This window comes from Rhincodon typus, chromosome 17 (assembly GCF_021869965.1).
Source record: "Rhincodon typus isolate 14 chromosome 17, sRhiTyp1.1, whole genome shotgun sequence".
Lineage (NCBI taxonomy): Eukaryota > Metazoa > Chordata > Chondrichthyes > Orectolobiformes > Rhincodontidae > Rhincodon > Rhincodon typus.
Window position 1 is genome coordinate 1780480 of NC_063348.1, and position 15681 is coordinate 1796160.

General features: G+C 45.6%; 1 protein-coding gene across 3 annotated transcripts in view; it reads left to right on the forward strand.

The window, feature by feature from the left end:
* The window catches only part of LOC109921453 (AP-2 complex subunit alpha-2-like), an 89216-nt gene extending 74827 nt beyond the window's left edge, over positions 1–14389 (forward strand). For all 3 annotated transcript variants that reach the window (XM_048607091.1, XM_048607092.1, XM_048607093.1), the window contains 2 exons: positions 1485–1619; positions 14060–14389. In XM_048607091.1, coding sequence (XP_048463048.1) covers positions 1485–1619; positions 14060–14137 — 213 coding nt within the window. In that variant the 3' untranslated portion in view covers positions 14138–14389. The remainder of the gene's footprint in view (positions 1–1484; positions 1620–14059) is intronic.
* Positions 14390–15681: the final 1292 nt, after the last annotated feature.

Below are 15681 nucleotides of genomic sequence, written 5' to 3' on the forward strand. Positions count from 1 at the left end.
CTGAGGGAGCGTTGCACAGTCGGAGGGTCCGTACTGAGGGAGCGTTGCACAGTCAGAGGGTCCGTACTGAGGGAGCGTTGCACTGTCAGAGCGTCAGTACTGCGGCACTAGACAAATAGGAACACCACTACCTGCAAGTTCCCCTCTGAGCCAGTCATCAGCCTGACTTGGAATAATATCTCTGTACCTTCCCTGTTGCTGGGTCAAAATCCTGGAATTCCCTTCTTCACAGCATTGCGGATCTACCTACAGCACGGGGTCTGCAGCAGTTCAAGAAGGCAGCTCACTACCACCACCTCAAGGGCAACTAGGAAAGGGCAATAAATGTAGCCCAGCCAGTGACACCCATGTCTCTTGAGTAAATAAGAATAACTTGCAGTGGTGCTGGCAGTGTACATGTGTTTGCATTTGACAGACTTTTATGTTTAACAACTCTGAACGCCTTTGTTTTTATAATTCAATTGCATTAATGTTTATTGTTTCTGATCCTTATTAATCCATTAAATTCCATTATGAAATATAAAACTAACATGAAAATACATGTGAATTTGAGAGCCAATTAAGATAACACCTCAAAATGTCTCTGTAATCTTGACCACATATATAATCATCTTACATGGACCTTGTGCATGCTCCACATCATACCCGGTATCCAACTATTTGATCTCCTTCATTTATAATACACACTGATCTGTCTTCACAGCTGTCAGTGAGTAGCATGATCACCTCTGAGTCAGAAGGTTGTGGGTTCAAGTCCCAGTCCAGAGATTTGAAGACAGAAATCTAGGCTGAGACTCCAGCATTGCATTGTCAGAGGTGCAAGGCCCCATCTCTTTCCCTAGGACAAACACGATGGATCCTACAACTCTCTTTCAAAGAAGAATGAGGGAGTTCCTCTAGCATTCTGACCAATATTCATCCTTCAGTCAATGTCAGAAAAACAGATGAGCTCATTAGTACATTGCTGTGTCTGGGAGCTTGCAAATTGATTGCTGCTTTTCCAGTGTTCCCATTCTGAAGAGCTGCAAAAATACCTTCTCCTCGTTGTGTCGAGTCTGTACGTATGCTCCACCATCAGAAACTCTAACAGATTAATCTCTCAGTCATTGTATGTTCATTCGGCTGTACTCTACTCACTAATCTTAAGAAAGAAAACCCTAGATTAACATTTTAGATGTCTAGAATCAAATTGACCAGAATACTCTGAGCAGGGATAATTCCCTCATTCTTAGGAAATGCCCATGAGAGCAGCCCAGAGCTGACCGTGCTCACCACTTGTATCGTTCGTCCGGGTTATGAGTTATATGTTTTTATTCATTGTTTTCTTTAAAACACCTGAATGTACATGTTAGAAACAGTCCTGGGGTCTGCTAGGGTTGTGAAAGAGCAGTATACATTCAGATACTTGTGGCTGTTGCGTTTGATCGGTTAGTGATATTTTCAATTTAAGCCCATGTTCGACAATTGTACTTCTCATCCTGCAGCTATTGGGATTTGGTCTCGCACTTCTGGATGGGGTGGATCCCAATGGTGCCAATTTTGTGGGCACTGGAATTATTCACATGAGGAGCATCCAGGTTGGATGTTTGCTTCGCCTGGAGCCCAACACTCAGGCTCAGGTATGTGTTCAGGAAGACACTGTTCTACTGTCAGCTCGGAAGGAGTCTCGGCCTGTCAGACACAACATCTGTCTCTGTCTCTGTAGCAATCTTTACTTTCCACATAATTACACTGCTGTGGGTTGAGTAAATTGTAAGTTTGCCTCAGTATCTATTTGAAGTGGGAAGGGAAAGGAGGATTCACACCAAATGTTCATTGTGTCAATGAGCAGCAATTGCCATTTTCCCAAGCAGCCTGTATTATTCTTTCATCTTTGTACACCCTTTCCTTTCAGCCCCTCAACACCCCCACTTCAAATCCTTCTCTTTGCGCATAAACTAGAGACATCTCCTGACTGAAGGTTACCACAAGTGATCACTTCAATGCGGGAGTGAGAAACGATATGTTGTAGTTTGGATGTTTTAAGTGTTGCTTTCCTGTTGATCTTTCTGTGGTTATACCACACTGCACAGTCAATCACACAGGCATTAGTGTGTCCCAGTGTTCCCAACTTACAAAACATAGTACTAGGAAGGGGCGGTTGAACCCCTCTAATAATTAAAATTGAAACACCAGTCCCCAATCTGTTACGGCAGGAGTAGAGGTCCCCTTCTAATAATTAAACCCGAAACACCCAGAGAAGCTCACCTCACCTTGCCTAATCTGTTAAACTGTTACAAAGAAGGGGAGGTTAAATGAAAGAAAACCCCTGATATTCACTCTATAAGTAACAATTTATTTATTTAACCCTAACAGTGAACAAATTAACAGACCTACTAACAAACTGAACAATTTCCTCCTAACTGAACAAATTTCTACTGGTATGCTATTCCAATAAACAGAAGTCCCATTTATATAACCCAAGTAAAAAGAAAAAATATTAAATTAAAACTTAGTCTCTCAAAGTCCACACAAAATGTAGCTTCCAGAATGGTCTGCCATCATCACTGTGTCTCCAGTCATAAACACCTTTCTTCCGCTGATCTTACTGTTGGAGATGTTTTGTCTGTGAAGACTCTTAGCTAGAAGTACTGTGGTACCTTTTATGGATAAACGGTGCTTTCTTAGAGGGCTTAGTGATTTCTTGTGATAACTAGGAGCTTATTTCTCAGATGACGGTTTGTTCTCACTCCGATTTTTAAAAACCTTCTCCTTATATACCTTGGATGACATATCAATTTTCTTACAATAGCATGGGTCCGAGGTTATCAAAACCATCAGATTTAAATTGAATATAACAAGGTGTAGAGCTGGATGAACACAGCAGGCCAAGCAGCATCAGAGGAGCAGGAAAGCTGACGTTTCAGATCTCGACCCTTCTTCAGAAATGGGGAAGGGGAAGGGGATTCTGAAATAAATAGGGAGAGAGGGGGAGGCGGATAGAAGATGGATAAAGGAGAAGATAGGTGGAGAGGAGACAGACAGGTCAAAGAGACGGGGTTCGAGCCAGTAAAGGTGAGTGTAGGTGGGGATTTAGGGAGGAGATAGGTCAGTCCAGGGAGGATGGACAGTTCAAGGAGGCGGGATGAGGCTGTTACGTAGGAGATGGGGATGTGGCTTGAGGTGGGAGGAATGGATAGATGGGAGGAAGGACGGACAGTTTAGGGAGGCGGGGACGAGCTGGGCTGGTTTTGGGATGCGATCGGGGCAGGGGAGATTTTGAAGCTTGTGAAGTCCACATTGATACCATTGGGCTGCAGAGTTCCCAAGCGAAATATGAGATGCTGTTCCTGCAACCTTCGGGTGGCATTGTTGTGGCACTGCAGGAGGCCCAGGATGGGCATGTCGTCCAAGGAGTGGGAGGGGGAGTTGAAATGGTTCGCGACTGGGAGGTGCAGATGTTTGTCACGAACCGAGCATAGGTGTTCCACAAAGCGGTCCCCAAGCCTCTGCTTGGTTTCACCGACGTAGAGGAGGCCACAACGGGAACAGCGGATACTGTATACCACATTAGCAGATGTTTGACGTGGAAGGTCTTCTTGGGGCCTGGGATGGGGGTGAGAAGGGAGGTGTAGGGGCAGGTGTAGCACTTTCTGCGGTTGCAGGGAAAGGTGCCGGGAGTGGTGGGGCTGGTGGGGAGTGTGGAGCAAACAAAGGAGTCATGGAGAGAGTGATCCCTCTGGAAAGCAGATAAGGGTGGGGAGGGAAAAATGTCTTTGGTAGTGGGGTCAGATTGCGGATGGCGGAAGTGCCGGAGGATGATGCATTGGATCCTGATATTGGTGGGGTGGTACGTGAGGACGAGGGGGATTCTGTTTCGGTTGTTATTGCGGGGAGGGGGTGTGAGGGATGAGTTGCGGGAAATGCGAGAGACACGGTCGACGGCGTTTTCGACCACTGTGGAGGGGAAGTTGTGGTCCTTGAAAAACGAGGACGTCTGGGATGTCCGGCAGTGAAATGCCTCATCTTGGGAGCAGATGCGGCGGAGGCGAAGGAATTGGGAATAGGGGATGGCATTTTTGCAGGAAGGTGGGTGAGAGGAGGTGTATTCTAAGTAGTTGTGGGAGTCGGTGGGCTTGAAATGGATGTCAGTTTCCAGGTGGTTGCCAGAGATGGAAACAGAGGTCCAGGAAGGAGAGAGGTAATCGGAGATGGTCCAGGTGAACTTAAGGTTAGGGTGGAAGGTGTTAGTGAAGTGGATGAACTGTCGAGCTCCTCGTGGGAGCACGAGGCGGTGCTGATACAGTCATCGATGTAACGGAGGAAGAGGTGGGGTTTAGGGCCAGTGTAGCTTTGGAAGAGGGATTGTTCCACGTATCCTACAAAGAGGCAGGCATACCTTGGGCCCATGCGGGTACCCATGGCCACCCCCTTTGTCTGTAGGAAGTGGGAGGAATTGAAGGAGAAGATATTAACAATGAGGATGAGTTCAGCTAAGCGGATGAGGGCGTCAGTGGAGGGGGACTGGTTGGGCCTGCGGGACAGGAAGAAGTGGAGGGCCTTTAGGCCATTTGCATGGGGAATGCAAGTGTATAGGGACTGGACGTCCATGGTAAAGATGAGGTGTTGGGGACCAGGGAATTGGAAGTTTTGGAGGAGGTGGAGGGCGTGGGTGGTGTCACGGATGTAGGTGGGGAGTTCCTGGACCAAGGGGGAGAAAATGGAGTCGAGGTAAGTGGAGATAAGTTCGATGGGGAAGGAGCAGGCGGAGACAGTGGGTCGACCAGGGCAGTCAGGTTTGTGGATTTTGGGAAGGAGATAGAAATGGGTGGTGAGGGGTTGGGGAATGATGAGGTTAGAGGCTGTGGGTGGGAGGTCACCTGAAGTGATGAGATTGTGGATGGTTTGGGAGATGATGTTTTGGTGGTCGGGGGTGGGGTCATGATCAAGGAGGCGGTAGGAGGAGGTGTCAGAGAGTTGGCATCTGGCCTTGGCGATGTAGAGGTCAGTGCGCCACACTACAACTGCGCCTCCCTTGTCCGCGGGTTTTATGGTGAGGTTGGGATTGGAGTGGAGGGCTGCACGTTCTGTGGGGGAGAGATTGGAGTGGGTGAGAGGGGTGGAGAGGTTGAGGCGATTGATGTCTCGACGGCAGTTGGAGATGAAGAGGTCGAGGGAGAGTAGGAGGCCTTGGGATGGTGTCCAGGAGGAGGGGCTGTGTTGGAGGTGGGAGAAGGGGTTAGTCGAGGGAGGGTGAGGCTCACGGTTAAAGAAGTAAGCGTGGAGGTGGAGGCAGCGGAAAAACTGTTCAACGTCCAAGCGTGAGTGGTATTCGTTGATGTTAAGGTGGAAAGGGACAAAGGTGAGCCCTTTACTGAGGACTGATCGTTCGTCCTCAGTGAGGGGGAGGTCTGGGGGGATGGTGAAGACCCAGCAGGGCTGGGCAGAGCTCGTCCCCGCCTCCCTAACCTGTCTTTCCTCCCACCTCAAGCCCCACCCCCATCTCCTACCTACCAGCCTCATCCCGCCTCCTTGACCTGTCTGTCCTCCCTAGACCGATCTATCCCCTCCCTAAATCCCCACCTACACTCACCTTTACTGGCTCCAACCCCGTCGCTTTGACCTGTCTGTCTCCTCTCCACCTATCTTCTCCTTTATCCATCTTCTATCCGCCTCCCCCTCTCTCCTTATTTATTTCAGAATCCCCTTCCCCCTCCCCCATTTCTGAAGCAGGGTCTAGACCTGAAACGTCAGCTTTCCTGCTCCTCTGATGCTGCTTGGCCTGCTGTGTTCATCCAGGTCTACACCTTGTTATATCAGATTCTCCAGCATCGGCAGTTCCTACTATTTCTGTAACAGATTTAAATTCACTTGGCTTTCAGTCACAAAGTGCTTGGTTTAAATTAATTGGCTGATTCCAGCTCATTGCCAAAACATCAAAACATACCTAAGGTTTCTAATCACACAGCCAATTGATACATGGTTCCATTTTAGAACTGGCTGTACATCTTCAGCTACATGCAGACATTCTTTTTCTGCATTAAATCTCTAAGCTTAGGAAATCATTTTATGTCTTAAAGGAACCACACACACTACACAACTTGGTAACAACAGATTGGGAGTGACACATGTCAGGTGTGCAGATCTTCATTTGAAGCTGCACTGCTGGAAGGTGGGACTCAGAAGGTACAGAGTCCTTCAGTTTCCAAGCTGTTAGTGCCTCAGAACCCGGATGTATTTAGGTTGGGCTCCACAAGAGGGTGCGAGGGAGAGTTAGGAAACTCATTTGTTAATTAACCAGAATGAATAAATGAATCAAGGCGATAACTCTCAAACAAACAAATAAATGAATATTAGGGGAAGTCTTCAGGGGTATTCAGAAGACAGTTGTCTTGTGGACTGGACTATTACAAAAATGGAAGAAAAATACTGCAAAGACTGGAAATCTGAAACAAAAGCAGGAAGTGCTGGAGAAACTCAGCAAGTCTGGCAGCATCTGTGGAGAGAGAAACAGTTAATGTTTTAGGCATGGCGTGACTCCTCAGAACTCAGTTAATTTGTCACTAGCATAATTAAAACAGGGGAAAAACATCCTGACGGGCGGTGAACATAGCTGGCAGGAGGCGCTATTGGGGAAGGAGCAATGTCAAGGAGTGAGTGGGGTGAGGGGTGAGTCATCAGAGGAGGGGGAAGCATGAGTGAGCGTTGTCAGGGAGTGGGGGCAGCTGGCGTTACTTCTCTTGTTCTCCCAATTCTTATGGAAGCTCCTGAGTTGAACCCGTTCTCTCTGATTCTGTCCTCAGATGTTTTCTGGCCCGTTGACTCTTGCCATCATTGACACCATTTTATTATCTGAAGCTTCTGATCATTATCTTGTGCTACGAATTGAACTTTCTTATTGTGAGCTTGTTCATCTTTTGGTCAGTACCGCACACGCTTTTGGTGAAATTTTTCTTCTTCATTTTTTTCTGATAATATCCCAAGTTTAGGTTTTTCATACAGTACAGCTGCAGCAAGACAAATCTCTTCCACTGGATGGCAGGCTTGGTATATTTCTTCTCACTTTCTCCCAATATTCAGGAGAATGCTGTTGCAACTATTTGTAAAATGTTTAATTGATTTGCAAATTAGAAAGAATCATGTTGAGATGTTAATGTTTTCTTCTCATATTGAGGGAGTTTTATCGTACTGAGAATCATAGAATCTCTATAGTGTGGAAGCAGGCCATTTGATCCATCGAGTCTATACCAACCCTCCAAAGGGCATCCCACGCAGACATCCCACACAGTATTTCGGTCTCAGCGTGATATAGAGACATGGTAAAGGGATACCACAGTTAGCTGAGAGACTACAACATGACTAATGGAGTATAAGATGAAGAATAGTAAGTTTTTCACATGTTTGGAGGGAGAAACAGAAGAGCAGAGATTTTATTTATATTTGGTACACTGTGCTTCACGGTGTTGTTTGAGAGAGAAACAGTGTGTGTCTTTCTACCAACCTTCACCGGGGAGGCTCCCTTGGATATAGGTGGTCATTTGTATTTGCAGCCATGTTGAGGTCGCTGAGTGTAGCAGGCTTCCACAGCATCTGACAGAACATCTGGGCCATGTGGTGGGTGAGATTGAAAGGATTATTGTCAGTGATTTAGAAGTGTCCTCATGGCTCTGTGATTGTGATTATACAGAACAGCAGCAATAATTGACTGATGACCCTGTCAGTCAGGATGGTGTGTGTCAGATTGGCTGCTCCAGGGAGTGACCACATTGATTGATGGAATATGTGGCCAGTGAGCTGGCCCCAATGTTTTGCCCTTTTGCAGCCTCTCCCCTGCATCCTGTTGCACGTGAAGAGAGTCAGCTTAAATAAAAACTGAAAGAACTGTGGATGCTGTAAATCAGGAACAAAAATAGAAGTTGCTGGAAAAGCTCAGCAGGTCTGGCAGCATGTGAAGAAAAAATCAGAGTTAACATTTTGGGTCTGGTGACCCTTCCTCAGAACTTTGTGTGAGAGAGTCGGTTTGACAGGTTTGGCAGTTGTCAACTCCAAATTCCATCAGCTTGAGCCCACTGAGAATTGCTAGGATGTTTGGGATGTCTTGTTATAAGTTGTAAATATTTCCGATTTGGGAGCTGCTGTTGAAAGGTCCTTGGTGAATTATGGTGGTGCATTTTGTAGATAGTGCACAGAGTTTTAACTGTGTGCTGGTGGGAAAGAGAGTGAATATTGAAGCTGGTGGATGTGGGGTTAAGCGGCTGCTTTGTCCTGGATGGGGTTGCTCTTGAGTGTAGTTGGAGCAGCACCCATCCAGGCTGTAACGAGGTCAGGAGCTGAGTGGCCCTGGTGGAACCCAAACTGGGCATCACTGTGCAGATTATTGCTGAGCAAGTGCTGCTTGATAGCACTGTTGATGACACCTTACCTCACCTTACTGAGACTGAGAATAGACTGATGGGGTGGTCATTGGCAGGGTTGGATTTGTCCTGCTTTTTAGGTACAGGATATACCTGGGCAATTTTCCACATTGTCAGGTAGATGCCAGTGTTGTAACTTTACTGGAACAGCTTGGCTAGGGGAGTGGCAAGATCTGGAGCACCAGTCTTCAGTACTATTGCCAGAATGGTGTCAGGGCCCGTAGCCTTTGCAGTATCCAGTATCTCCAACCATTTCTTGGTATCATGTGGGGTGAATCGAATTGGCTGAAGACTGACATCTGTGATGTTGGGGACCACTGGAGAAGGCTGAAATCCATCATCCTGGGCTGTATTGGCCTATGAGAAGAGTTTAATGGAGTGGGCATATATAACTTAGAATTTAAAGGAATGAGAACCTTATTGAACCATTTAACATTGCAAGGATTGTATAGGATAGACCATTTTTGACTGAGATAAGGGGAAATGTCTTCATTTCAGACGGTGGTGAACCTGTGGAAATCTCTACACAGAAGCCTATAGAAATTGGGTCATTGAATATGTTTAAGAAAGAAATAAACAGCGTTCTAGAGAGTAAAGGTGTCGTGGGGCCTAGGGAAGAGTGGGAGTATGGTGTTGAGACAGAGGACCATCTGTGATAATGTTGCTTAATAGAGTGAGATTGATGGGCGGAATGGCATATTCCTGCTCCTGTTTTCTGTTCCTCAGGGGTCTGATGGACTAGACCCCTTCCCCTTGATGGAGAGCTTTGAACTAGTGCTTACTTCCTCACAATAAGGAAATGATTTTAGGGTGGACATGAGAATTTCTTTTTCCAGACAAAGAATTGTGGACCTTTGCAACCGTGTCCCCCAAAAAGTCATGGATGCTCAGTGATGAGTATGTTAAGCCTGAACTGGAAAGATTTTTTCATTATAAAGGAATGACAACATCCAGGAGTAGTATGATTGAGGAGGAGATAGGTTTTACAGCCAAGACAGGAACGAACAAATTAAGGCAAAGATATTTTGTGTGTTTTGAACATTTTTATTTAACACTGTTACTGGTTCACAGGTCTCTTATTAATATTTAGAATAGAACCTAGAACAGCACAGCACAGTACAGGCCCTTCGGCCCACGATGTTGTGCTGAACTTTTACCCTAAACCTAAAGGTCTATCTAACCTCCACCCCGACCTTACACTATCATCCATATGCCTATCTAATAGCCGCTTAAATGCCCCTAATGAGGCTGACTCCACTACCCGCTCCGGCAATGCATTCTACGACCCTACCATTCTCTGAGTAAAGAACCTACCTCTGACATCTCCCCTATATCTACCTCCACTCACTTTAAAACTATGCCCCCTCGTAATAGCTATCTCCACCCTAGGAAAAAGTCTCTGGCTGTCCACTCTATCTATAACTCTGATTATTTTATACACCTCTATCAAGTCATCTCTCATCCTTTGTCGATCTAAAGAGAAAAGCCCTAGCTCACTCAACCTTTCCTTGTAAGACCTTCCCTCTATTCCAGACAACATCCTGGTGAATCTCCTCTGCACCTTTTCCAACGCTTCCACATCTTTCTTGTAATGAGGCAACCAGAACTGGACACAATACTCCAGATGTGGCCGAACCAGGCTTTTGTATAGCTGGAGCATAAATTCACAGCTCTTGAACTCAATCCCTCGATTAATGAAAGCTAACACACCATATGCCTTCTTAACAACTCTATCCACCTGGGTGGCAGCTTTCAGGGAAAACTGTGCACATGAACCCCGAGATCCCTCTGCTCCTCCACCCTGCCAAGAATCTTTCCATTAACCCTGTATTCTGCTTTCAAGTTTGTCCTTCCAAAATGAATCACCTCACACTTTTCAGGGTTAAACTCCATCTGCCACTTCTTAGCCCAGCTCTGCATCCTGTCAATGTCCCTTTGTAACCTAGAACAGCCCTCCGCACTGTCCACAATGTGACCCACCTTCATATTGTCCGCGAACTTACTAATTCACCCTTCCACTCCTTCATCCAAATCAATTACAAAAATCACAAATAGAAGAGGACCCAGAACAGATCCTTGTGGTACATCACTCGTACCTGAGCACCATGTTGAATATTTTCCGTCCACTACCACCCTTTGTCTTCTAAGGGTCAGCCAATTCTGAATCCAATCTGCCACATTTCCCCCTATCCCATGCCTCCTTACCTTCTGCATGAGCCTACCATGGGGAACCTTATCAAACGTCTTACTTAAATCCATGTATACCACATCCACTGTTCTACCTTCATCCACATGTTTGGTCACCTCTTCAAAGAGTTCACTAAGGTTTGTGAGGCATGATCTACCCCTCACAAATCCATGCTGACTATCATGAATCAAACTGTGCCTTTCCAAGCGATCATAAATCCTATCTCTCAGAGCCCTTTCCAATAATTTGCCCACCACTGAAGTAAGACTAACTGGCCTGTAATTTCTGTGGTTATCCCTATTCCCATTTTTGAACAAGGGAATGACGTTTGCCTCTCTCCAATCTTCCGGCACTGTACCCTTGGACAGTGAGGATGAAAAAATCATTGCCAAAGGCCCTGCGATCTCTTCCCTCGCTTCCCATAGAATCCTTGGATAAATCCCATCAGGCCCGGGGGACTTACTTATTTTCAACTTCCTCAAAATTCCTAGCACATCTTCCTTACTAACATCGACCTCCTCTAACCTACCAGCCTGTTTCACACTGTCCTCCGCTCCAGCTAGGTCCCTCTCAGTTGTGAATACCAAAGAAAAGTATTCATTAAGGACCTCTCCTATCTCTTTAGGCTCCGTTCACAAATTCCCTTTCCAATCCTTGATCGGCCCTACCCTTTCTCTGGTCATTCTCTTATTCTTCACGTACGTGTAAAAAGCCTTGGAGTTTTCCTTGATCCTATCTGCCAAGGTTTTCTCATGCCCCCTTATAACTCTCCTAAGCCCTTTCTTCAGCTCCTTCCTGGATAACTTATATCCCTCTAGAGCCTTTTCAGTTCCTTGTTTCCTAAACCTTACATAAGCATCCTTCTTCCTCTTAACCAGTCGCTCGACCTCTCTTGAGAACCAAGGCTCCCTCACTCGACCGCATCTTCCCTGCCTGCTAGGGACAAACATATCGAGCACACGCAATATACATTCCTTGAACAATCTCCACATTTCTATAGTGCTCTCGCCTGACAGTATCTGTTCCCATTTTATGTTACCCAGTTCTGGCCTAACAGAATTGTAATTACCCTTCCCCCAATTATGAACCTTACCCTGCTGTATGTACTTATCCTTTTCCATGACTATTGTAAAAGTAACAGAGTTATGATCGCTGCCGCCAAAATGCTCTCCTACTAACAGGTCTAACAGCTGGCCCGGTTCATTACCAAGCACCAAATCCAAAGTGGCCTCTCCTTGTGTTGGTCTATCTACATGCTGTGTCAGGAATCCTTCCTGAACGCACTGGACAAAATCCGCTCCGTCTAAACTATTACAACTAAAATGTTTCCAATCAATATTTGGAAATTTGAAGTCACCCATGACTACAACCCTGTGACTTCTGCACCTTTCCAGTATCTGCCTTCCAATCTGCTCCTCCACTTCTCTGCAAGTATTAGGGGGTCTGTAAAAAACCCCTAACAAAGTGACTGCTTCTTTCTTGTTCCGGGCCTCAACCCAAACTGACTCTGTAGACATATCATTCTTGAACTGCCTTTCTGTAGCTGCTGTACTAGCCCTGACTAGCAATGCCACTCCCCCGCCTCTTTTACCACCCTCCCTATTTCTTTTAAAGCATCTAAATCCTGGAACTTCCAACAACCATTCCTGTCCCTGAGTTACCCAAGTTTCTGTAATGGCCACAACGTCGTAGTTCCAAGTACTGACCCATGCTCTAAGTTCATCCGCCTTATTTCTGATACTTCTAGCTTTGAAGTATGCACACCTCAAACCATCTCTGTGTCCACAATTACGCTCTATCAACCGCATTTCTTTATTAACAACCTTACTCCCTGTTGTGTCTGTTGGAAGGCTGAATACCTCATCCTCTGAATTATAAATCCGGTTCCCCACCCCCTGCCAATTGAGTTTAAACCATCCCGTATAGCTCGAGCAAACCACCCTCCCAGGATATTTGTGCCCTTCCGGTTCAGGTGCAACCCGTCCTTACTGTACAGGTCCCACCTTCCCCAGAATGTGCTCCAGTTATCCACATAATGGAAGCCCTCCCTCCTACACCAGCCCTGTAGCTACGTGTTTAGTTGCACTCTCTCCCTATTTCTTACCTCATTATCATGTGGCACTGGTAGTAATCCAGAGATAACTACCCTGTTTGTCCTGGACTTCAGCTTCCAACCTAACTCTCTGTATTCTTTTTTTCACATTCTCTGTCCTTTTTCTACCTATGTCATTGGTACCGATGTGTACCATGACTGCTGGTTGCTCACCGTCCCCCTTAAGGATCTTGAAGACACGATCTGAGACATCGCGGACCCTGGCACCCGGGAGGCAACATATCATCTGTTCATCTTGTTCGCTTCCACAGAACCGCCTGTCTGTGCCTCTTACTATTGAATCCCCCACTACAATTGCTCTCCTATTCTCCCCACTTCCCTTCTGTGCCACAGGGCCAGGCTCAGTGCCAGGGACCTGTCTGCTATGGCCTTCGCCTGGTAGGTTGTCCCCCCCAACAGTATCCAAAACGGTGTACTTATTATTGAGGGGAACCACCACAGGGGATCCCTGCACTGTCTGCCTATTCCCTTTCCCCTTCCTGACAGTCACCCAGCTACCTTTTTCCCGTACCTTGGGTGTGACCACCTCCCTGTAACTCCTCTCTATCACCCCCTCAGCCTCCCGAATGATCCGGAGTTCATCCAGCTCCAGATCCCTAATATGGTTTCTGAGGAGCTGGAGTTGGGTGCACTTCTCGCAGGTGAAGTCAGAGGGGACACCAGCAGTGACCCTTACCTCCCACATCCTGCAAGAGGAGCATGCAACTGCCCTAGCTTCCATTCCCTCTACTCTAGATTTCCAGAAGAATAAAAAAAAGTCTTATCTTATCGACCCTCCACACAGTAATTTTTTTGGTTAGAGGAAGATGGGTGGGAGACGCTACACGTGTAGTGTTTCGGGTTTAGTCAATGCCCGAAAATATCAATTTCTAATATTTCTAATGAATACCTAGTGCTTTCTGTTTGACTTAGGAGAAGCATGCTGGTTTTGAGTATTTCAGTCAAATCTCTTACCCCCTGACCTGTGGTCCTCAGCTGATTCCTTATTCCCCAACCCCAGCACAGTCAGTCCCTACAGCCTCCTCAGCATAAGCTCTTCTGGTCTTCATGTCTTTGATATTTGGCAAAGAACAGCATAGCTCATGAGTCGAATTGTGTTGTATTGAATTCAAAGTTGCAGAAGCTGCTAATGGCGTAGTTTACACAAGTGACCAGTGTAAGAGAGTACTGGTCTGGATTTAGTGTGTACTCTGATGGATGTGGGATGGCAGGTTGTAATTAGGAAGGGGACTGAGATACCAGAGCATAGGTAGCTGTTCTGTAGCACAGCCTGACCATGGTGTTAACAGATGAAGTGCTGCTCAGACTGGAATGATTGGTTGAGTTGATGCTGGTTAGTTGATGCTTACTGTTTTTCTTTTTCAGATGTATCGCCTCACTCTGCGGGCTAGTAAAGAATCTGTATCAAAGACACTGTGTGAACTGCTGTCAGAACAGTTTTAATTACCTGAGCACTTCAACCCATTGGGCCAATATGAGGACTTGGACTGTTATGCTAATACTTAACAGAATTTATGTGGAAAGTAGTTATTTTCCTTTAGTATTAATGATGTTTTCTCCTGCTGTACCTTCTTTTATTTCTAGGACAGAAAATGAGGGGGAAAAAAAAAGCTTTCTTAAAAGAATTTAATGAATGTTCACTTTTCCAGCTTACCTCTACTTCATTGTTACTGAGGTTGCTTTGGTTAAAGTGGAAAGGGGTCTCGACTGAATACAGCTCTGTTCCCAGAATCTATGTTCTGTTCAAACCTAGTGAGTGACCCTGTTTCACAATCTGCTGTGCCTTTGGTGCCAAGCAAATATTTCATGATACATGTGAACTTTCAGTCCCAGTAAAACAAACTGTTTATTTACAGGAGCATAGTCCAGTCCAGATATTGAGACTTGGTGGAGGAGAGAGGTAAGATGTGTTAAATTAGAAGAAGCTGTAAGTAGTTTTGAGAATTCTGAGAAATGTTTCATCCATCTTCAAAGTCCTGCAGCCCAATGAACTGTCCAGCATCTAGCCTGTGCTGGTAAATGTAATCCATGGACTTGTTGATCCATGTTGCAGACTTCTAATTCCCATCAACCCAACCTCAGTTACTCCATTAATTTAGCATCAAATCGAGCCTAGAGATAAAAGTACGGCATGCCAGGTCAACTCACAATGAATCTTCAAACTTCACGCTGCAGTTAACAGGAATAACGGAGTGAATCTGTTCCAAACAGTTGGAGCACTCTGCAGTCTAGGTGCTAAAGCCAGGAAGGATCCACTGACTGATGTGGGACAACAGGCTGTAGTTAGGAAGGGGATTGAGATCCCAGAGCACAAAGGGCTGAGGAGAACTAACTTGAGGTAATTAAAATTCTGAAGGGTTTTGATGGTGACTGTGAACAGTGATCTCGCCTGATTGAGATAACAAGAACTTTTCAAAGGGAAGTGGTGAGGCTAAGTTTCTTCCTGAAATGAGTTTTGAAGAGCGTGGAATTTATTTGTTGTGGCGTAGCAAAGGAAAAGGCGTATCTTTTAGGATAAAAATGGATAAGTATGTGAAACAACAGAAGATGAGAGTTCAAAGGGAAAAGTATGGTGATGGTTGGGAGGGGGTTAGTTTTGGATTTGGCATTGCCAATAAGTGCTGAGTTTGTCAGTAATGTCACTGAAGTAGGGGAAATGCGTACTGTAGTGAAGCACTGACATGACAGGATGACAATTGTTCAATTCCAGTGACAAATGCCAACACAATAGATCAGTAGAAAATAGTGTGCTCAGGGCATATTGGAGCTGTGTTTATCATTTCCAAATTCTAGTTTGTTAAACACATGGAAAGAAGTGGCATTTTTCTGTTTTGTATATTGTCCCATTGCATTTGCCGCATTTTGACAGGTTTACATATTTACAACTCTGTAGAAACTCTGCATTACCAAGATGCTTAACTGTTGTTACACTTGCTTCAGAAATAATACTTTGTGTCAGAATTATTGTGTGTCAGATGTCAGATTTC